Source organism: Aquarana catesbeiana, linkage group LG06 (genome assembly GCF_042186555.1).
Source record: "Aquarana catesbeiana isolate 2022-GZ linkage group LG06, ASM4218655v1, whole genome shotgun sequence".
NCBI lineage: Eukaryota > Metazoa > Chordata > Amphibia > Anura > Ranidae > Aquarana > Aquarana catesbeiana.
The window spans coordinates 321,664,724-321,687,624 of NC_133329.1; the positions used below are offsets into that span (position 1 = coordinate 321,664,724).

Consider the following 22,901-nt stretch of genomic DNA (forward strand, 5'->3'; position numbering starts at 1 on the left):
CCCTCCACACACGTTAGGGTGTTAGGTGTAATCCTAAACTCTGACCTCTCCTTCGGTCCCAACATTCAATCCAGCTAAATCTTGCCTCCTTAACTTTCACAACATTTCCACAATTTGCCCTTCTTAACTAATGACATCACAAAACTACTTATTTAATCCCTGGTTGTCTCCTGCCTTGAGTACTGCAACTCTCTCCCTACTGGCCTACCTTTACACAGGGTATCCCCCTTCAGTCTATCATGAATGCTGCTGCTAGACTTATACACCTTACTAACTGTTCTGTGGCTGCTGCTTTCCTCTGCCAATCCCTTCACTAGCTTCCACTTGCCCAACGTATAAAATTAAAAATACTAACCACAACATACAAAGCCATCCACAACACTGCCCTCAGCTACATTGCCAACCTACATCGTCATCTGCAGATATTGCCCAAATCATCCCCTCCACTCCTCCCAAGACCTTCTGCTCCCTTGTTACCTACTTCTGTGCTTGCCTCCAGGTACAGAGCTTCTTGGATCGGCCCTGTACATTGTGTCTGTGATCTGAGCCATCCAGTGATGGCTTAGATCACAGCCATTTTTGGGTACACTGGCCACAAATGTGTGTTTTCTAGAGTGACTTTTTTAAATGGCACTCCTGCCCAGATAGCAAGCAATTGTGCTGCAAGTTTGAAAATGACTTGCTAAGCTTTTGCTAGACTTACTAGGCTTCAAAAGTTTGTTGCACAATTGCAGCAAGTCCCCATTGCATGACTCCAGATCAACTTTCTTTGCAAACATTCTGCAAGTTTGCTGCAAGTTCTGGTTCAGTTATGTTGTGCAATAATCACCCCACCACAGGGGCCACTGTGGCTGAATTTTCATGCTGTAGACTTGCAGAGTTCTTGCTGTAGACTCACCACTGCAACTTTGCTCTTGCTAGAGACTTGCCAGGCAAATTTGCTACAAATTGGAAAAGTGTCAACTAGAACTTGTGCTTCAAGTGCTCTGCAAGTGTACAACTTGCCAGTGAAAATGTGCAACAAGTTAACAGACTTACAATTCAACACTGCCACAAGTTATCCTTGCTATCTGGGAGAAATATACACCCATCTCCCCACCTTTTTCTTTTTAATACCGCAGTAGGGAGGTGCTTAAAATAAGCTGTCAATAACACTAAATACAAACTGTTATTGAGGGTACCTCAATTTTAAATCAGAGAACAGCTGCCAGGACCAAGCACCCTTATTTCTTCTTTTTTTTGTACTATAATGGGCCATTTTTATTAAAATTATACAAAAACTGCCTCTATCCTCTTCACAAACATTCAGACCCAAGAAATACAATACCTAGAGCAAGTTTGCATCTGGATATGTTGTTTAGAAAAACATATTGATAAATGAGGTCCAGTGTGGTGTTATATGGCCGTTTTGCATATAAATAGTGACTATATTTATTTGTTATGCCGCGTACACACGATCGGACTTTCTGGCATACTTGGTCCGGCACACTTTCCGTTGGACTTTGTCCACCAGGTGCGCCGGACTTTAAAACAGACGGACTTGCCCACACACGACCGGACCTCCCGGCGGGCTAAATCCGCCCGTCTTTCCGATGGACTTTCGCCCGAGTTACGGCGGACTTTCAGAATGAACGGACTTGCCCACACATGGACAAGTCCGTTAATTTTGAACGTGACTCAGGTACGACGGGACTAGAAAAGGAAGTCAATCTTGCCGCTTTTATCAGCGAGATTGACACCTTGCGAGCCATACCAGGCCCTTAGGTCTGGTATGGGTTATAAAGGGAACCCCCTATGCCGAAAAAACGGCGTAGGGTCCCCCCTAAAATCCATACCAGACCCCGATCCGAGCACGCAGCCCGGCCGGTCAGGAAAGGGGGTGGGAACAAGCGAGCGCCCCCCCTCCTGAACCATACCAGGCCGCATGCCCTCAACAGGGGGGGGTGCTTTGGGGGAGGGGGGCCCTGCGGGGCCCCCCCCAAGCACCTTATCCCCATGTTGATGAGGACAAGGGCCTCTTCCTGACAACCCTGGCCGTTGGTTGTCGGGGTCTGTGGGCGGGGGGCTTATCGAAATCCGGGAGCCCCCTATAATAAGAGGGCCCCCAGATCCCGGCCCCCCACCCTATGTGAATGAGTATGGGGTACATGGTACCCCTACCCATTCACCTAGGGAAAAAGCATCAATAATAAAACACACTACACAAGTTTTAAAAATAATTTATTAAACATCTCCGGGGGGTCTTCCTCCAGCTTTGGGGGTCTTCTTCCGACTTCGGGGGTCCCTCCGGTTCCTCTTCTCCCGGCATCCGGTTGGTTCTTCTCCGCTCCCTCCAGCCTCTTCTCCCGGTGTTCCAGTTCTTCAGCCGGCTCCTCCGCTGTCTTCAGGCCGCTCTTTTGCCAGCGGAGGTCCGGACTTCTGGGCTTCTTGTCTTCTTCCCTCTTCTCTTCTCCAGATGTTGACACGACGCTCTCTCCGGCTGGACTGCTCTCTGAGCGCTCCGTTGTGACTTATACAGGCGGAGACGCTGCCCCCTTATGATGTCACAGTCCCTGGGCATGCTGGGACTGTGACGTTTTAGGGGGCGTAGTCAACATCACCACGCCCCCTAAAACGTCACAGTCCCAGCATGCCCAGGGACTGTGACATCATAAGGGGGCGGGTCTCCGCCTATATAAGTCACAACGGAGCGCTCAGATAGCAGTCCAGCCAGAGAGAGCGTCGTGTCAACATCTGGAGAAGAGAAGAGGGAAGAAGACAAGAAGCCCAGAAGCCCAGAAGTCCGGACCTCCGCTGGCAAAAGAGTGGCCTGAAGACAGCGGAGGAGCCGGCCGAAGAACTGGAACACCGGGAGAAGAGGCCGGAGGGAGCGAAGAAGAACCAACCAGACGCCGGGAGAAGAGGAACTGGTACGGTTCAGGAGGGGGGGGGGCGCTTGCTCGTCCCCACCCCCTTTCCTGACCGGCCGGGCTGCGTGCTCGGATCGGGGTCTGGTATGGATTTTAGGGGGGACCCCACACCGTTTTTTCGGCGTAGGGGTTCCCTTTATAACCCATACCAGACCTAAGGGACTGGTATGTCCCGCGCTCGCCGCAATAGGAACATTTGTTTTTCCTATTGCAGCGAGCGCGAAATGCAATACCCTGCCCTTGCGTCGTATCTGGTCTGTTGGACCAGCATACAGACGAGCAGGCTTTGCGTCGGACCAGCACACAGACGAGCGGACTTTCCACCAGAAACTGAGTCCGACGGAAAGATTTAAAATATGTTTCAAATCTAGGTCCGGCGGGCTTTTGGGAAAAAGTCCGCCGGAAAAGTCCGCCGGAGCCTACACACGGTCGGATTGTCCGGCGGACTCCGGTCCGCCGGACCAAGTATGCCGGAAAGTCCGCTCGTGTGTATGTGGCATTAGATATGATTTGTAGTTCTATTAAAGGATAAGTAGGGCCAATCTCTTTTGACCCTACTTCTCCTGGGGATCTCAGGAGTGCACTTTGTTCCGCACTCCTGTGACCCTTATTCAGCCGACAGTGGGCTAAAGATGCTTAGACCAGCAGCTGGCTTAGCCTTTGAGCCAGCTGCTCCACAGCTCGCTGCTCCAGTGAACACTGAAGGGACAGAGCTCCCTGAAGAAACTGAAGACCGAGAACTGAGCGATCACTCAGTTCTTGGTGTAAAGACATCAGGGGAGAGATGCAGGATCGGATTGATGCTGCATCCATCTAGGTGAGAATAAATGTTTTTTTATCCCAAACTTCTTTTAAACCCCCCAAAAATCATAATATATTGCAGAATAACAATTCTTAAATGAGATGGATGAATTTGTTTTCTATTTTTAGGCTTTTTTTTCTTTACTTTCAACTGGTGATCTGGCCAGTAAGTCTAATATTTTTAATGTCCTTAACAGACCAAGCTGTCCAGAAAAAGTAGCAGCTGGAGGATTGAGACAAACCATTAACTGACATGTGCTTACAATGGTTAGTTTTTATTTATACACTGTTACCAAAAGTATTGGGACACCTGCCATTAGACGCACATGCACTTTAATGGCATCCCAGTCTTAGTCCGTAGGGTTCAATATTAAGTTGGCCCACCCTTTGCAGCTATAACAGCTTCAACTCTTCTGGGAAGGCTGCCACAAGGTTTAGGAGTGTGTCTATGGGAGTGTTTGACCATTCTTCCAGAAGCACATTTGTGAGGTCAGACACTAATGTGGACGAGAAGGCCTGGCTTGCAGTCTCCGCTCTAATTCATCCCAAAGGTGTTCTATTGGGTTGAGGTCAGGACTCTGTGCATATATAAAATAAGTGCAGTGCTAAACTATAAACATGTGAATTACCAAAAAATAACACAGAAGTGAAACTATGCCCAGTATAGTAACTGGAAATGAAGTGAATCAGTACATATAGTATAATAACTAACAATAAAAGTGAATTAACACAGAGACCACTGAAATGAGCGTAAATGTCTATAATATCATGTGTTAAACTCTGTGACCAGAGTCCAAAAAAATGAAAAGAGTCTTCACAGAAAATGAGGGTGCTTAAACATAAGATGTTGACTCAAGCTGAACTGCACAGCAACCACGGGTAATGCGTCATGAACATCTGAAGTTGGACACTCTTACCGGATGTTGTGGGACATATCTGCCATATAGCAGTACGTCTGTCAGAGCCTGAGGAGATAGCCTCCCGTGGAATCCACCAGGTTGTTGTCACTTCGGTCCCGATCTCGGATGGGCAGGGTTGTCCCTCGGGTCACGGTCACCGATAGCCAGAATCGTCTCGGATGGCGACTGTCCCCTCACTCACACGCTCTCCAGCTCCAGACGAGTTTAAAAAATCAAGGGCAGTCAGATAGATGAAATCATGGAGAAAAAAGAAAAAAAGGGGCTCCACATGGTGTAGGTCAAAAAAATATACAAGGATTTTATTGAATAAAAAGCCTTACAAGATAAAAAAGTGATCACTGAATAAAAATAATGGCAACGTGGGAAGCAAATGCCCTATGCGTTTCGACTAAAAAGCCTTCAACTGGGGCAAGTTAAGTTCCTCCACCCCAAACTGTTTCATCCATGTCTTTATGGACCTTGCTTTGTGCACTGTTGCAAAGTCATGTTGGTACAGGAAGGGGCCATCCCCAAAATGTTTCCACAAAGTTGGGAGCATGAAATTGTCCAAAATGTCTTGGTATGCTGATGCCTTAAGAGTTCCCTATCACTGTAACTAATGGGCCAAGCCTAACCCCTGAAAAACAACCCCACACCATAATCGCCCCTCCACCAAATGATTTGGACCAGTGCACAAAGCACAGTCCATAAAGACATGGATGAGCGAGTTTGGGGTGGAGGAACTTGACTGGCCTGCACAGAGTCCTGACTTCAACCTGACTGAACACCTTTGGGATGAATTAGAGCTTGAGTTTGGCTTTAATTTTTTATTCAAGTCCTTCTAAATCTTCTAGTTCATCTAACACCACCTTCTCCCCAGATTGATGCTGATGTCCAAAGGTATCTATGCTGTACTTCCATCCAGAGTGTAGACACCCTTAGGCACGAAGTGTGTTGCTAAATGGATTACCAGGTGAAAATAAGGGGAAAACAAGTCTAAAAAAAGGAAAGTAATGCAGCCACCAAATTTGAGGATTGGTAGGCTATAATATATTACATTTTAGTTTTTTGGTTTAGTGCCGGTTGTAGTAGCTGCAGCTAGGAGGGTTATATAATTACATAGTTGAAAAAATTCCATCCAGTTCAACCAACATAATGAAAATACCTGGCTCCACATGTAACACCACATTTAATGTTTTTTGTTTTGTTTTTTGTCTATATAGTTTAATTTTCCATTTGTGGAAACCTACTTGGTTAAAGAAGTAAAGTTGCAGACTAGAAGCATTGGATGCGATAGCAAGGACAAGCATGAAGAGAATGGTGAAGCACATTCTGTTTCCAGTGAAGATGTCCATCCATGGAATATTGATGGAGACTTACTGGAAACATCCTCTGAGGTTCATGTCAGGTGAGTGCCAGTTATAGGGAGTCAACATGAGAGTCAACATCCTGGGCAGGTCATGACCACACCTTATGGTGACACAAACTACGTTTTTATGATAGACAGGCCAAACTTGAAAGCAGCTAAGGTCTAAACTAAGTAGTCAACTCTGCAAATGGCTTTTTAATTTTATAGAGCATGGAACAAATTACAATACTTAGAACAGGGGTCTTCAAACTGCGGCCCTCCAGGTGTTCAGGAACTATAATTCCCATCATGCCTAGTCATGTCGGTGAATGTCAGAGTTTTACAATGCCTCATGGGATGTGTAGTTCTGCAACAGCTGGAGGGCCGTAGTTTGAGGATCCCTGACTTAGAATATTAAAGCCAGCTTCTGGATGTCTGTCAACCTGAAAGAGAACCAGCAGGGAGCCTGTGGGGGGATAGCGTTAGGGATAGGTTAACTGTAACAGACCAAGCTGCAGCCCAACTAATAAGGAATTTATGTTTTACTTTTTGATTAAAGTATATCTCAAGAACAAAATTGTGAAATATTGCAGCTTAAGTCTATAGATGTGGTGGCTGTATTAGTTTCATTCTTTAAGGCTAGGTGTTTTTTTCTGATGGAGTAATCAAGGATTAGAACCTCTGTCGGGTAGTTATCACTACCTTTGTCCCCATTAAAGAGATTCATCCTAAATGTCACTGGGAATAAAACTTTGGGTAAATCCATAATTTTGAGTAGCCACCACAGGAATAGGGGGGGGGTCTTTCATTGGGGGCAGAATATTTCCTTCACATTGGAAATATATCCTCTCACTTCCTGTTGAGTCTAAAGAACAGGAAGTAAAGGGAAATCTCCCTAATGAGACACATATGGCAAAAAAACGAACCCTCCCATCCAGTTTCCCTGTAATTTCCTGTGTACCCTACTTATCTGAAACCTCAAACAATGGCATTTTCCTTCCTAGTGTTCTTCTGTGAACTACCAAATAACTCCATTCTTTGCAGTGATGATGAGGGAAGGTTACAGGAAGTCCCCGAGTTACGAACACAATAGGAACTGTAGGTTTGTTCGTAAGTCGAAGTTGTTCGTAAGTCGCAACACTGCATTTGTAAGTGTAACTTCCGGTCAGAACACTGCATTCCTAAGTGTAACGTCCGCCCGTGCATGGATGTGGGATGTTCCGGGTGCTTGTTATGTTATCTGGGGCTCTTCTGGCCATGCAGTACATGTAGTACATGTAGTACTGCAGTATGGGAAGTGTCCGAGGTATCCAGGACCAGCGTGGAGCACAAGTGGCTGGCATTTGAAGCCATTCGTAAGTAGGAGTCGTTCGTAACTCGGGTGTTCGTAATTCGGGGACTGCCTGTATTTGTAGTCGAAATTATGATAGCATTTTAGGGTAACAAGGTATATCGATACAGTACAGTGACTGAGCGTTGCCACTTTAGAAAAACCACTACCAGCAGGATAAGCAAGAAAAAATAAAGAGAAGAAAGCATTGAAATGTTAAATTATCTAAGGACTGTTAAACTGCAGCATTTTTATTTTTTAGTTCAGATACGCTGTAAGCTGAGTTGGGCTTCAATGATGCTGATTAAAACAATGTGTAGACATTAAACATGAATAAATTAGACCAATATATAAATACCATAGAGCTGATATTAAAAAAAATCCTTTTCTTTGAAACATTGGTGTTGATTTACTAAAGGCAAGTACTCTGTGCACTTTGCAAGTGGAGTTGCATTCTACAAGGGTTAAAATTATATTAAATGCCGGACCTTCAAGGTACTGCCTACCTACCATAGTACATATCTATGGAACTTCACTCACCATACAAGGGTGATTAGCAAAACACATTTATTGATGTCAAAGTTAAGAAAAGGACATTAAAAACAACATGCATACATAGCATTGGAGCTATAAAAACAAAAGGACCATCTCTGGATAGGTGGTGTAATTCCACCCAGGTTTCAAAGGTTGTTAAAGCTGTAATATAGCTGGGATTATATCCCCAGGTCGGATGACCTATAAAGAGTGACCCTGGTGTTGAATCAAGGTTGAACTAGTAATCAAATGAGGAGGATGAATGAAGTCAAATTACAAGGTTGGTACTATGAAGGAATATCAATAGTTCTCCCTATCTGCATTGGGAAACTGTGAACAAGTGAATGATTGTATGTTGAAGTAGAAAATGACTGTGATGAAAGGAGGAGCCTTGCTAGGTAATAGTGGTCAAGAGGAGGTATACAAGTGGGGTGGTGTATGTGTTTAAATGTCCAATAAGATGATGTATGGCTCGCTGGAACCATAAATAAGTGAACACAGTCCTCCTTAACCTCCCTCTCACTGTACCAGAGGCCCTTTGAAACTCGCTCTCGAACCCCAAATGAGACAGCCATATGAAGAGGTAGATATTTCCAAAAGGTAATAGCCCTTTCCAAAAAATAAGAGGTATACTTATCAGCTTGTGATCAAGTCTACAGCTCCAAAGTCCCAGGGTGTGTTCCTCCCTTATCTTGGAAACGTCAGTCTTGTAAAGTATGTAATACCATAGACGGTTCAAAAACATGTAGTCCAGAGATGGGCTGTGCTGGCCTTTGCAAGGGCCTTTGCTCCAGAGCTTAGTAAATGAGAGGAAGCTCTGTTGACTTCTATCATTCAATCATGTGCAATCAAAAATGCTGTTTTTTTTATTTTCCCTGCATGTGATTGGGTATTCTTTACAAAGTGAAGCTTCACCTCATTTACTTAGCTCTGGAGCAAATCCCCTTGCAGATTGCAGAAAAAGACAAGGAGAGAGGCGCCTCTAAGAGTAGACATTTGTAAACACTTTAATTAGCATATAGTTTATGCAGTCACATTTGGAAGAAGTATCATGAGCATATCAGTCCCAGTAAGTCTAGGTACCACTCCTGCTAGCTGCTCCCTCCGTCTGTGTTGCTCCGGCGCACTTGCAATGTGCACAGTCCATTTGCCTTTAGTAAACCAACTACGTGGATACAACATGGTAATTGCTACAAGCTGTATTGTAAAGTTGTTCCATTAACCCCCCTGGCGGTATTCCCGAGTGTGGCTCGGGGTGAGATTTCAGTACCATTAGTGGTAACCCTGAGCCACAGGGATTGCATCGCTGGATCCTGGAAAAGGTTACTTACTTTGTCCCTGGGATCCCACGATGTACCCCCGCTGTGTACGGCGGCTGGATCTTCCGCCCGATGCACTGTGTGCCCTGGCTTCCGTTCCCTGCGAGCGTTGTGAGGCAGGGAGGTGGAACTGGTGGCAAATTCAAATAGTGTAAAGCACAAACGCGCTGATACATTGTAATCCTATTGGATTACATTACTAAATAAAATAAAATTGACCTTAATTTGCCCTCCATTGCTTTCTCCAGTACCCTTCCCTGCAGTTTTACTGTACTTTCTGTCTGGAAACTGCAGAAAGACCATGACATCAAAAAAGCGCGCATCTACCTCCAAAAGCGGTATATGACCTGCTGGAAAACAGCGTCAGTGATACAGAATCGCTTGCAGAATTGAGTGATAGCGATTCGTGGGGAAGTTCGTCATCAGGCATTTCAGCGATGATCCTGCGACTGTGCCCAGTGATGTGCAGACTTGGTGCTTGATTGACTCTTTTTGACCGATGAGGTTATATAAAAAATTTTTACGGAGACAAATCGGTCCAAGGAGCAACAAGCTGCTACACATCAGAGGTTTGCAAGGAGCAGAAAGTGGAAACCAGTGACCAAAGAGGACATCTGGAAGTTTCTGGGCCTAATAATTCTTCAGAGAGTGGTGGGGAAACCCCTGCAGAAGTGGTATTGGACAACCAACAAATTACGTTTTTATTCAAAATGATTAATTTTATTTGAAAAAAAGCTCTGGACATAGACTATACAAGACACAAGTTTAAAAACATGAGCTCCAGTTTACATAATGCATAACACAGCAAATTGAGGTAACAGATCAGACAGTAATTTTGGTGTCATGTAAACATTATTATGAAGGTTATGCATACAACAATGCCACCTTAAAACATTAATTGAAGTTATACTATCCGATGACAGAGAAAACCCCAATGCATTTCAACCTTACTGGGTCATGGTCTTCCTCAGGGGGTTCATAATAGCTCTACAATTGCATCAGAGAAAAAGGATCGAAGTATTAGTACTATAAATTATGTCTTCTATAGGAAATTGAAGATAGTGTTTTAAATAGTTACCCTCTATGTAATGCTGGAGATTTCTTTTAAAAAGACAAAGGACAAAAGGTTTCCCACTTATGATTCTGGACTCCGCTGGGATGTCGTCCCGTTCGGAAGTATAAATACTTTTTCTCTTCTTATCCATTGATAAAATTAATCATTTTGAGTAAAAACTTTATTTGAAAAGAAAAATGGAAGATCCCCGTGGGGTTTTTTAGCAGCAATTCTATTACATGTGCAGCCCTTATCTGACCCTTTAAAAGTGTCATTCCATGTTATAACCAACAAATTACTAGCCACTCCTTTTTTTGGCACGGTCATGTTGGAGTACAAATTTTCTCTGATAATGAAGTATTTGCAATTTCAAAATAATGAAGAATTTGATGAGACTTCTCATCCAGCACCAAAACTCAAAAAGATTTGGGAGGTATATCAAATTATTCAGAAAAATTTCCAGCAGACCTATGTACCAGATAGAGACATCAGTATCGACGAAAGTCTAATGGCCTACAAAGGAAGACTGCTGGATACAGTATATTGCGCCTAAGAGAGCACAATTTGGCATAAAATCATTCATGCTATGTGAATCGAGCACTGGTTACATATGGTTTTCGATCCTTTACACCGGGAAAGGAACTAAATTCAACAAAAAATATGATTGAGCCATTGCTGAATCAGGGCTACTGTGTAACCACAGACAATTTTTACATTTCTCCAGAACTCTGAGTTCCTTCTACAGAACAAGACGGATGCATATGGGACCGTTAGGGCTAACCAGCGTGATATGCCGCCAACCTTTGGCAATAAAAAGCTCAAGGCAGGAGAAATAGTTGCCTGACAGAAAGGCAAAATGATGGCACTAAATGGCGCAACAAAAAAGATGTGTGCCTAATGAGTACTATTCACAACACCTCTACTGTCATGGTACACACAAAAGGTGGAAAATACATAATGAAACCACAAGTCGTGATGGACTACAACACCATGGGAGGTGTTGACAGAGCTGACCAGGCTATGACATTTTATCCAGCGATGAGAAAACAAAAAAAAATTACAAAAAAATCTTCAGGCATCTTCTTGGACAGTGCCTGTGGAATGCCTTCATTCTTCTGAAAAAAAAAAAGAGTGACAAGCCTGTGGTTCATGCGGACTTTGTTTGGAAAGTTGCCAAACTTATATTTCTCAAGCACCAAACACCAACGACTGTAAATAGATCTGGACGTCATGCTGCTGGCGTTGTGAACCCGGAACGCCTGACTGTCACTTTATGGACCATATTCCACCAACGGAAAAGACTATACTAATATTGGATCCTTGTTTGACCAAAAAAAATGGCAGTGTTTTTGATTATATTATTTACTAAAATGTATTGAATAAAAAGTATTGTTATTATTATTATTTATAGTTATTTATTATATTATAATTTATGATTTTGTGTTTCAAACTTTATCATACCCGAGATGTCTACTAGACTTGTTTGGACAGATTTAAGTGAGTTATTCCTAAGAATTACAGGTCTACAATATAAAACGCCAAATTTCCATGCAAAACAATGGTACCACTTTCAGCACCTAAAATCTGAAATAATCATACCGCCAGGGAGGTTAATAATTACTTTTGTAGTTCAGGCTGCAGCTTAGTATGATTTTCTCTAAATGCCAATCTTTATTTCTTACAACCATGGCAATGACACTGTTAATAGGGCTTTTGGAAATGATCAAACCATTAGCAATGTGATTATCTCACCATTTTTTCATAACTCTGAATAGAAGTCAAATAAAAGTCATCTGGGGAATAGGCTTCTTAATTAAAGTTATGCAAAGTTAGGAACTTCTTTCTTACAGAGATACCTCACATATGAAGGGGGGCTCAGGCTGATGTGATCGTCATAGTAGCCAGGCCCTTCCACAGCTGACCTGGACCAAAATATTTTTGTTTCACTTTAGTGCAAAATTCTAGTTTACTTGTAATAATTGTTAAGTAAACTTTAAAGTAGTCTGCATGAAGAAATGGTTTATTTTATTTCCAGCAGTGAATTTAAAATGAATGCTCTTCATTTTATAGATTACATCCTGAACTGATTAATCTCTATGGGACGAACATTGAAGAACTGGATGAAGTGAAAGGAAAGTGCAATTGCTTGTAGCGTAGAGAAAAAAATGCTCATATACTGCAGTTTTTATAAATGACATTTTTATTTGTGACAGTAGAAACATTGTTTTTTCATTCAGAAATAATTGTGTAATATAAACACATTTTACAGCCATAAAACATTCAAGCCAACACAAATTAAAGATCTTCCCTCAGAATGATTAGTTTTCAGTGTATATAGATTACAGCATCAACACACAGTTACCTCTGGATTTATGTTGCAAAGAATTTCCATTGCAATGTCCTTCCATTGCTTTGTACAAGAGATAAACTCTACCACATGGATCTTAACACCAGGATCCTTGAGGTAAACCTACGTTCAAACACTTGGTGCCGTAAAGGGACCCTGTAACCACAGGAAATATAGTCTGAACATCTGTAGTAAAAGTAAGCTTTTAGCACTTAATGCAGCTCTGTGGTATCAATCTGTTCTTTCTTTTTCAAATAATCCAGTTTTTAGATTTTGGGCTTTCTCTCCCCCTATAGCCTGCAGCTGGATCCCCCACCATCACCACCCTGACGCCACCAGGGCTGCAGTAGCTGAATAGAAAACCTAACACATGACTGCACTCAGCAGCATGCTAAGGATTTTTATGTACGTTGCTCAGCAAGGTACTGGTTCTGGATGCTTGTATAGATTTCTCAGCACTCAGGTAGAGGCATCCACTTTATTCCCAAACCCCAGCTGCTGGTAATTCTGAGTTGTTTTGGAACTAAAAGCTTGGATTACTCAAAAACGAAAGCATAATGCCAAAGTGATCAGAATATATACCTGCTTTTTTTACATATGTTTGGGCTACTATATATACTGTGGTGACAAAGTCTCTTTAATCGCCCTTTAAACAAAACAAAAGTGTTTTTCTGGGGGTGGAAGACCTTGTTAAAAAAGAAAATAGTAGTACAAAAATTAGAAAAATCCTATAATAGAGACATTTATTTTACAATATTTTTACTAGAAATTGTAAACTTGCAGTATAGATCATTTTCAATAATCTGCAATAAATTTTTTACAAGTTTGTTTTTGAACTGTGCTTTTTATTTGCTTTCATGATTTATTTATTAATTTATTTACAAATGTGCTGTCATAATTAGCTGTTTCATGATTTTCATGTAATTTTGTTGGCTCAAGCAATACCCAGTCTAGCAATATTATCAGAAGCAGCTTTGCAATGGTTTTCTCCACTGTGAACAGAAAAGAAAAGGATTGTCAAGAAAGCTCTTGCTATAGTTTGGTGAAATTTATTTCAGTGAATAATTAGATTATAAATACAGGGATGTGATAGCTCACATAACATGCTCACAGGCTGCTTTTGCCTTATGGGGATTAAAAGGGATGCACTCAATTTTTTGTTTTGTCAGGACCCCATGTGTCCATTTTCTGGGTCCCAGATTTTGGACATTGTTTCTGATAAAACTCAGAACTTAAGGTAATGTGATGTCAAAAGTTGAGTGTAGACCCAAACTCAGTTGGTGTCCACCTTTTGACTAGTGCAATCCAAATGTGGGCTTCAAAAACAGGTTGAAAAGGGCCTATCCCAGGCAAAGAAGGGGTTCTGTGTGTAAGGGCTACCTTAAGGTGCATTTACTTAATTTATCTGCACTCAATAACTGCCATAGCCCTGATCATTAGCCAGTACTGCTAGGTATTGGGGAACATGTTACACTCACAATAACTCAACAATTGATGCCTGTGAAGCCCAAGCACTGCAACATGAGGAGGATTTTGGGATTACAAATGGGGGTGGGGAGGGGCATGGACATTATTAGATGAGTCCTAAGCAGTGTGGTATGGCTAGGGAGTATAGCCCCTTAGGAAATAAAGGGGCCATGACATACATGGAGAGGAACTGACCAGGACTGTGTTTGGGGTAGGACTACTGGACCGTATTAAGTATAATCTCAGGCTGTGTGTACTCAAAGGGGTGAGGTATTTAATAAGGAACAACTTCAATAAAGGTAAAAGTAGAGTTATATTTCAACCTTTTTTCAGTCAAGGCACCCTTTAGAATTGCACAAAACCCTGGGGCACACCGGTCTAAAAGCTTGTTTACACAAGAAGGTGCGTTCTAGCGCGAGTGCTTTTTTGCATGTTCCTGTGTGTTGCATTTCTTAATAGGCGACTCATGAAATACGCAGAAAAAGGTGCTGGCATGATTTTGAAATCGCGCCCCACCAAATTGCATGGTGCCGTGGTACCATGCATTTTAGTGCACGCAAACATACATGCAATTGCTGGATGCATGGGGTGCCATTAGGAATAGCACTCGACACCTCTGCAAAAAGCACCACATTTTTGTGCAGTGCAGGAAAACGCGCAATTTCACACACGTTACTGCACTTGGTGTGAAAAAGACCTCAAATGTAGTTTGTAAGGCAGAGTTAAGTGGTCTGTAGGTTGTAAATCCTACCCCTCCCCCGCTAGCACAAATCCACCCCCCCCCAATCTCCCCTTTTAGCACAAATGCCCTTCCGAGCACAAATTCCCCTTCCCCCAGCACAAAATTTCCTATCCCACCACATTCCTCTCATCATTGCAGTAGTAGTGACTGCAGCAAAGAGGAGGGGAGAGCCTAGAGGAGGTGCAGGCTGTGCTCTCTTCTTCCTGTCTGTATACAACAGATAACTCTTAGATCAGGACTGTACAGAGTTTGATTATCATCTCCACCCACAGTTTCTACTACCGGGACATGAGCAGCCTGGAGAGAAGATAGGGGGAGGTAGTCAATCCCTGTACAGTCAGATCATGAAATGGTTCCTCTGTTGACTTCTGTGTAGAGAGGGGAGGGAGAGAGCATATCTCGCATCTCCCCTCAGTTCCTCCTTTATGCTGTTATCTGTACTCTTGCCAACAAAATTGAAAGCTGTGCAAGCAACCCGACCTGTCCTTGGCACCCAATGACTGAGAAGGGGGGGGAGGAGTCATGTGACTTGTGAAGATGCTCTGGCTGCACTCCCTTAATGTAAGTCTGGGAAGCATAGTAAAGCAAATAGAAGGGTGCAGATTTTACAGGATCTCAGGTGAACAGTTTCTGGACCTGTTCAATGTTTTAACATATTTCACTGTACTACATTTATGTACACTAATATGTTTATGAAAAAAGAGGCTTTAATACTAATTTAGGTCAGCTCATATCTACCTACATTTTAGGCAAAGCATGTGTTCAGCAGCTTAATATGTAAATGGTTCTTCATACCTAACATTGTTTCCAGATAATATCCCAAGATGTATAAAGCGCCACTCCTGTATGCCATTTTCTTCATAACCTATTGTTGCCTGGCTTTCTATACAATTTGTGGAAGGAAAAGCTTGCAGCTTGGAATGCAGAAGCTATATAAATTTCAAGAAAAAAAGAAATCCACAAACATTTTGATGTGGGCCTGTACACAAAACCATTATTTTATCTTTTAATTGCAGCTGCGATGTAAACACAATGGAAGTTGCCATTTTGTATGCTAAACTAATATTACTGAAAATGCAGCTTATCAATTACCGATTCACTCTTTGTTTACGCTGTTAGCTCCCAAGTCTCCATTTACATACAGTGCCTCGGGCACGGCTGGAAGAAACAGCCAGCAAAATGATGCCAGACTGATTTTAAAATGCCAAATGGTAGAAATTTTAATTCAGTTTGACAAGTGTGCTTTAAGAAAACTTTAAACACTAATTTCTGAATTATTAACAGCTATTGCATTCTGTAAAGGTGTGGGTGTTTTCAGAATAATTCAGTACATAGCTTAGTGTTTTTTTTACAAACAAAAATGTCCTTTTTCTCCCCTAAATAAAATGTGCTCAGAAACCTTGTTTTTCCCATTATTCCCCAGCATTCTCCAACCTCTTTAGATCTGACTTACACAGTATATGTTTACCGTGTGCAGATTAAAAACACTTCAAAGTTACAGGATATTTCATCCAAAACAGAATAATCCATGTTAGCAATAGATATTGTGGTAATCACCAGTCCAGAGCCTTACTGGGCTTTCTGGTTTTGGAGATAAAACTCTGTTAGGAAAGATGATATGCAGTCTTTACTGCTGCCATTCTTTATGTACTTTGTAGAAAACAGTATGTGGTTCACAACTACATCTCCTAGAGTGTAAACTGCAAAGAATTGGGATTTCAAGTGTCACTGTTGTAAAAATCCTATTGTGAGTTTGAGTGAGCCTAGGTTCACATATGTGCGATCTCAGACATCACATGTGATTCGCACTCACACCATAGGTGCCAATCACATGCGATATCTGTGCAGTGCGAGTTCATACAGTTGTATGGCTGAACTCGCATTGGATTCACACGAAAATAGTGCAGGGACTTTTTTTCCCGCCACACTAGAATCGGATCACATGGGTGTATTTCTATTTTATTTTTATATTTATTTTTATTGTTATTTTTATTTCATTTTTTCTTTTTATTAATATATATTTTTTTCACATTTTTATTCTTAAAATTTTTAATGTTTTGATGTTTGTATAAAGGTTTTTTTGTCATTAGTTACACTACTTAGCCTGAATTGATGTCTAACGATTCCTTGGAAGTATTTGTTTGATTTAATCAAACCAACAAAATGGCGTTTTTGTCTGTCCTATGGATTGTGCTCAATCCTCAGGAACGACGTTTTTATTCCACCAACAAAATGGCCGCTATGCCAAATTTGATTGGTTCCTTGTAAGGGTGTTTCTCCTCCGCCCTCTATTTAGGATGGCTCAGCTAGTCGGAAATTAGGCCCTTGATGATGCCCTGTGGGATGGCGAAATGTTGACGCTATTTCCGGTATCACTGACGTCGATTCCGGTCCCGTGGAACGCACGCCAGGAACGGCGTTTTTACACTCACAGCTCCATTTTTGAGACTTGTTTGATCATACTTTTTATTAGTACCCACTACCTTTTACAATAAAACCTTTTTTTAATGTTACTTCACTATCAGTTCCATTCTTTTTTTACTTCTGGGCACCTGTTCTCTGGCTGAGAAACTTCATAAAGGAATTCTGGACCTGATGACTTGACACCATATCCGCCATCCCAGGATATCTTTACCAAGCTTTAAATGACCCACCAGACTGAAAAGCTGGGGGTCGTTCTGATCTGGTGAGTGGGGATACATGAGGGGGTGTTGCACACCTGAATATTTCTGAAGCACTTTATATTTCCTTCACTTTGGATTGGAGCACCTTTAGTCACTTTATTTAGACTTTGTTTTGTTCATCATCTATTGTATTTTCACCCATTGTGTTTGTGAGCGCTATATTTATATTCATATGTGCGAGTTCGCAGTTCGCACAGCGATCTGTGAACCGATCTGGGGGTGTCATTAACAATGTACTGACACTCGCAGTGGTTTGCAGAGGGCAGTGTGAACTGACTGCGGGAGAGATGCGATGCGGGAACTGGCGCTGTAATCGCACTGGTTCCTGCATCGCACATATGTGAACCTAGGCTAAAACATTTTGATGCAGCAGTAGAATGATGAAACAGGACATTTAGGGCCCATTTATATTTGCGCATTATGGTAACTTTACCCAGCACTTTATTGCACATGCTGTACGTTGCAGTGTGCTGCATTTAAGAAAAGGGTCTTGTTTGGTTTTTGCCATGTGTTGGCATCTTGTTCTGTAAGCCTGATAGTGGCAAATAGTGAACAACACACTTTCTTTCCCTGTGTGGCTTTGCTCACTCCTCCACTGTATCTATGAAAGGAATCATGGTTTTTCACCTAGGCTGGACTTTAAACATATCTTCTTCTCTTCATTCCCATTACATGGGGGGGTGCGGGAATTAGTAGCTCAAGCACCACAATATATTTTATTGTTGATCTTTGGTTTTGATATACTTTAAGTGACAATCAGCGCTCCCCAAACTGGGGCTCGATAATAATTTAAAGGCCTCAACAAAGCTGACTGAAAGCTTTGCAAATACTTTTGTAGAAGCTTGCTGTACACACCGGCTTGATAAAAGCTGAATCACATATCTACAAAGCCCTCTATAGACAATCTCTGGCCTTTTTTTTTTTTTTTTTTTTTTTTTTTTTAGATTAGAGCTACAAAGAGATATTTAGCAGCTACTAAAAGTCCTTACAATTGATCACAAAGTAAATGAAACAAATGGCTCCATATACAGTGAGCTACACAATTGGCATGCCTGGTGCTGCCACCATAGACATGAGATGGTTACTCAGTTGGGCATTATGAACAGTTTTCTTCTTGCTTTAGTCAACATAAAACATAAAATAATGTTCAACATAAAACATCCCTCACTATCTGAAACCTATCTGTCAAATGTACATCATCAAGTTACATTATAAATAAGAATTTTAATTACATTCCTATTGTGTTCATAAAAATCTTGTGTTACATTCCTGAGATCCTTAGATACATGTACATACTTACAAAGGCCACAGTGCATTTTCTATCTTGAAATAAACATCTTTAGAACATATTACAGGTTCTGCACCTTGGCAAAATCCCAATAAATAGTCTCTAAAATAATCAGTTCTGTTTGGTAAAGCTGTCCTAAGTTCCATTTCTTTTCCTTAGGCTTTCCGTAATTTATGGAGATTAAGTTTAGCTATCAGTCCTGATATATTTTTATTGTTCTTCTTTTTCGTCTTGTGTTAAAAAACTCCAACTTTCCTTCCTGTCTGTGTCTGTTTCCAGCGTCTTGTATTTTCTTTTGAAGAAGCCGATCTGGAAAGTAGATAAAAACAAGGTGTTTTACATCTATAACATATATAAAAATTATAATGGCAGGAAGACAACATTATAAAAATAAATGCTTTCATTCAATTACGCAGTGCTAAGGAAGATAGGATGTATGTTAACAGCAGTTATATACATCTGTCAACAAGAAATCAAAGTGAGAGAAGGTGCTAAACCACAGTCAGATAACACATTTGACAACTCCATTTTAAAATGATGTAGCATATGCTATTTCTAAACATGCTTTGAATTATTTTCCAATTGTTTTAGAAAAATACCCAGTCTCTTTATATATTTATTAACCATAATGTAATGTAAAATAATGTTGTCATAGAGATGTTATAAAGTAAGCCAATCGCAAACTTTGAAAATTCAAACCCTACAATAGTGAAACATGTCTATGCAGAGGTGACCTTTGGTGAAAAACGTGCAAAAATGATAGGTAAATCTAGACTTATGAATAGTTAATAATATATATAAATTTGGACTTTTCCTCTAAAGCTAAACTCATTCCCACTTCCCTCAGTGTACTTTTTTGTAAGACCACCCATCACATAAAAGGCCCAACAGGGAGCTTAGGAAAAGGTGGGAAGGGCGAGGTAAGGTTGTATTTTACAAGAGTTTCAGATCTGGCTGTTATTCAAGTTGTCTTTTAGTTTTAGATCCACTGATCATTATAATATACACCTACCTCTCCTTATGCATTTTCCATCATGTTCAGTTTGATTTGCTCAGGTTTATGACGTGCCATCAATTAATGTTAATTTTTAAATTACTAATTTCTCTGTATAGATTGTAATTATAATAGTAAATGGGTGCAACCATATTATCTTATAACTGAGTTTCCTCCCTATCCTATCAATAAACACTTCTAACTTTTCCAAATAGTCCTTCGGGTGAACCTGTGGCTATGCTAAGGACTTCCAAGTAATCTATCAAGCAGTTAATGAGCTTTAAAACAAATCATCTCTGATCTCTCTAGCTGCAGTCATGTTGAGCAATTCATCCTCAAAGTACACAGAAGAACGAAAGTAATTCAAGTTTTTCCTTGAATAGCTTGGCTCCCCTACCAGGGCTCATGCTCTTTGTTTACAGATATTGGAAGGCTGCAAAAAGGTGCAGCAGGGTAAACTTCTTGAGAGAAAAGACAAATTCAGTGCTTCTGCTGTACAGGTCAGTGTGGGCCTAGTTTAAGCTTATTCACTGCTTGTTAAGAATGTGTAAATACTTGAATGTCGATAGCTGGCAAATTTTTGCTTTAAACAAGGAACGCTAATCAGATTCCCTAATATGCAGCGGACCATTGAGCATTTTCAAACCTATATAAGAATACAACAGTGAGAATTTGGAACCGCGTGTAACTAGAAATGTTTAAATCATTATAATTAAATAATGGGAAATGTTAAAATAAATGTCTTTTCCTTTAAATATTATTTCCAACCAAAATGGAATACGTAACATTAAGTTATAACATAACACACTCATTCTCATGAAAAAAAAACATGATTATCCAGTCGGCTGGTGATTTAATGCCATCTTACTGGCCCAATAACAGTGATTTTCGCATAACGCACAATATAATAATCATGCTTGTACCTCAAAATTTTCTACCTGTTTCAATATAGACACTTGGCTTTAAGCAATGGCTGAGGCGGGTTCAAACTGAGGAACTACGGTACCCTTAAGTTGAGTTTAAAAAGATGAAAACAAATACTAACTTTTTGTTGTTCAGCAAAAAAAAAAAAAGCTACTAACAAATCTTAAATGATAAAACAGCAAATCATTAGCTTTAACCTTTTAACCACTTGAGCCCCGGACCATTATGCTGCCTAAGGACCAGAGGTCTTTTTCCAATTTGGCACTGCGTCGCTTTAACTGCTAATTGCGCGGTCATGCAATGCTGTACCCAAACGAAATTGGCGTCCTTTTCTTCCCACAAATAGAGCTTTCTTTTGATGGTATTTGATCACCTCTGCAGTTTTTATTTTTTGCGCTATAAACGGAAAAAGACCGAAAATTTTGAAAAAAAATGATATTTTCTACTTTTTGTTATAAAAAAAATCCAATAAACTAAATTTTAGTCATACATTTAGGCCAAAATGTATTCGGCCACATGTCTTTGGTAAAAAAAAATGTCAATAAGCATATATTTATTGGTTTGCGCAAAAGTTATAGCGTCTACAAACTAGGGTACATTTTCTGTAATTTACACAGCTTTTAGTTTATGACTGCCTATGTCATTTCTTGAGGTGCTAAAATGGCAGGGCAGTACAAACCCCCCCCAAATGACCCAATTTTGGAAAGTAGACACCCCAAGGAAATTGCTGAGAGGCATGTTGAACCCATTGAATATTTATTTTTTTTGTCCCAAGTGATTGAATAATGACAAAAAAAAAAAAAAAAATATTTACAAAAAGTTGTCACTAAATGATATATTGCTCACACAGGCCATGGGCCTATGTGGAATTGCACCCCAAAATACATTCAGCTGCTTCTCCTGAGTATGGGGATACCACATGTGTGGGACTTTTTGGGAGCTTAGCCGCGTACGGGGCCCCGAAAACCAAGCACCGCCTTCAGGATTTCTAAGGGTGTAAATTTTTGATTTCACTCTTCACTGCCTATCACAGTTTCGGAGGCCATGGAATGCCCAGGTGGCACAAAACCCCCCCAAATGACCCCATTTTGGAAAGTAGACACCCCAAGCTATTTGCTGAGAGGCATATTGAGTCCATGGAATATTTTATATTTTGACACAAGTTGCGGGAAAGTGACACTTTTTTTTTTTTTTTGCACAAAGTTGTCACTAAATGATATATTGCTCACACAGGCCATGGGCATATGTGGAATTGCACCCCAAAATACATTTAGCTGCTTCTCCTGAGTATGGGGATACCACATGTGTGGGACTTTTTGGGAGCCTAGCCGCTTACGGGGCCCCGAAAACCAAGCACCGCCTTCAGGATTTCTAAGGGTGAAAATTTTTGATTTCACTCTTCACTGCCTATCACAGTTTCGGAGGCCATGGAATGCCCAGGTGGCACAAAACCCCCCCAAATGACCCCATTTTGGAAAGTAGACACCCCAAGCTATTTGCTGAGAGGCATGGTGAGTATTTTGCAGCTCTCATTTGTTTTTGAAAATGAAGAAAGACAAGAAAAACCTTTTTTTTTTTTCTTTTTTCAATTTTCAAAACTTTGTGACAAAAAGTGAGGTCTGCAAAATACTCACTATACCTCTCAGCAAATAGCTTTGGGTGTCTACTTTCCAAAATGGGGTCATTTGGGGGGGGTTTTGTGCCACCTGGGCTTTCCATGGCCTCCGAAACTGTGATAGGCAGTGAAGAGTGAAATAAAAAATTCACGCCCTTAGAAAGCCTGAAGGCGGTGCTTGGTTTTCGGGGTCCCGTACGCGGCTAGGCTCCCAAAAAGTCTCACACATGTGGTATCCCCGTACTCAGGAGAAGCAGCAGAATGTATTTTGGGGTGTAATTTCACATATTCCCATGGCATGTTTGAGCAATATATCATTTAGTGACAACTTTGTGCAAAAAAAAAAAAAAAAAATTTGTCTCTTTCCCGCAACTTGTGTCGCAAAATAAAATATTCCATGGACTCGACATGCCTCTCAGCAAATAGCTTGGGGTGTCTACTTTCCAAAATGGGGTCATTTGGGGGGGTTTTGAACTGTCCTGGCATTTTATGCACAACATTTAGAAGCTTATGTCACACATCACCAACTCTCCTAACCACTTGAAGACAAAGCCCTTTCTGACACTCATTGTTTACATGAAAAAGTTATTTTTTTTTGCAAAAAAATTACTTTGAACCCCCAAACATTATATATTTTTTTAAAGCA

The 22,901-nt window shown here is 41.0% G+C and overlaps 2 protein-coding genes across 3 annotated transcripts in view; one reads left to right on the forward strand and one right to left on the reverse strand.

Moving 5' to 3' along the window:
• The window catches only part of CERKL (CERK like autophagy regulator), a 207,969-nt gene extending 194,592 nt beyond the window's left edge, over positions 1–13,377 (forward strand). For both annotated transcript variants that reach the window (XM_073633748.1, XM_073633749.1), the window contains exons 12-13: positions 5,833–6,017; positions 12,265–13,377. In XM_073633748.1, coding sequence (XP_073489849.1) covers positions 5,833–6,017; positions 12,265–12,346 — 267 coding nt within the window. In that variant the 3' untranslated portion in view covers positions 12,347–13,377. The remainder of the gene's footprint in view (positions 1–5,832; positions 6,018–12,264) is intronic.
• ITGA4 (integrin subunit alpha 4) overlaps positions 12,376–22,901 on the reverse strand; it is a 247,713-nt gene continuing 237,187 nt past the window's right edge. Inside the window, exon 28 of the mRNA XM_073633746.1 lies at positions 12,376–19,031. Within this exon, the coding sequence (XP_073489847.1) occupies positions 18,933–19,031 (99 nt within the window). The 3' untranslated portion in view covers positions 12,376–18,932. The remainder of the gene's footprint in view (positions 19,032–22,901) is intronic.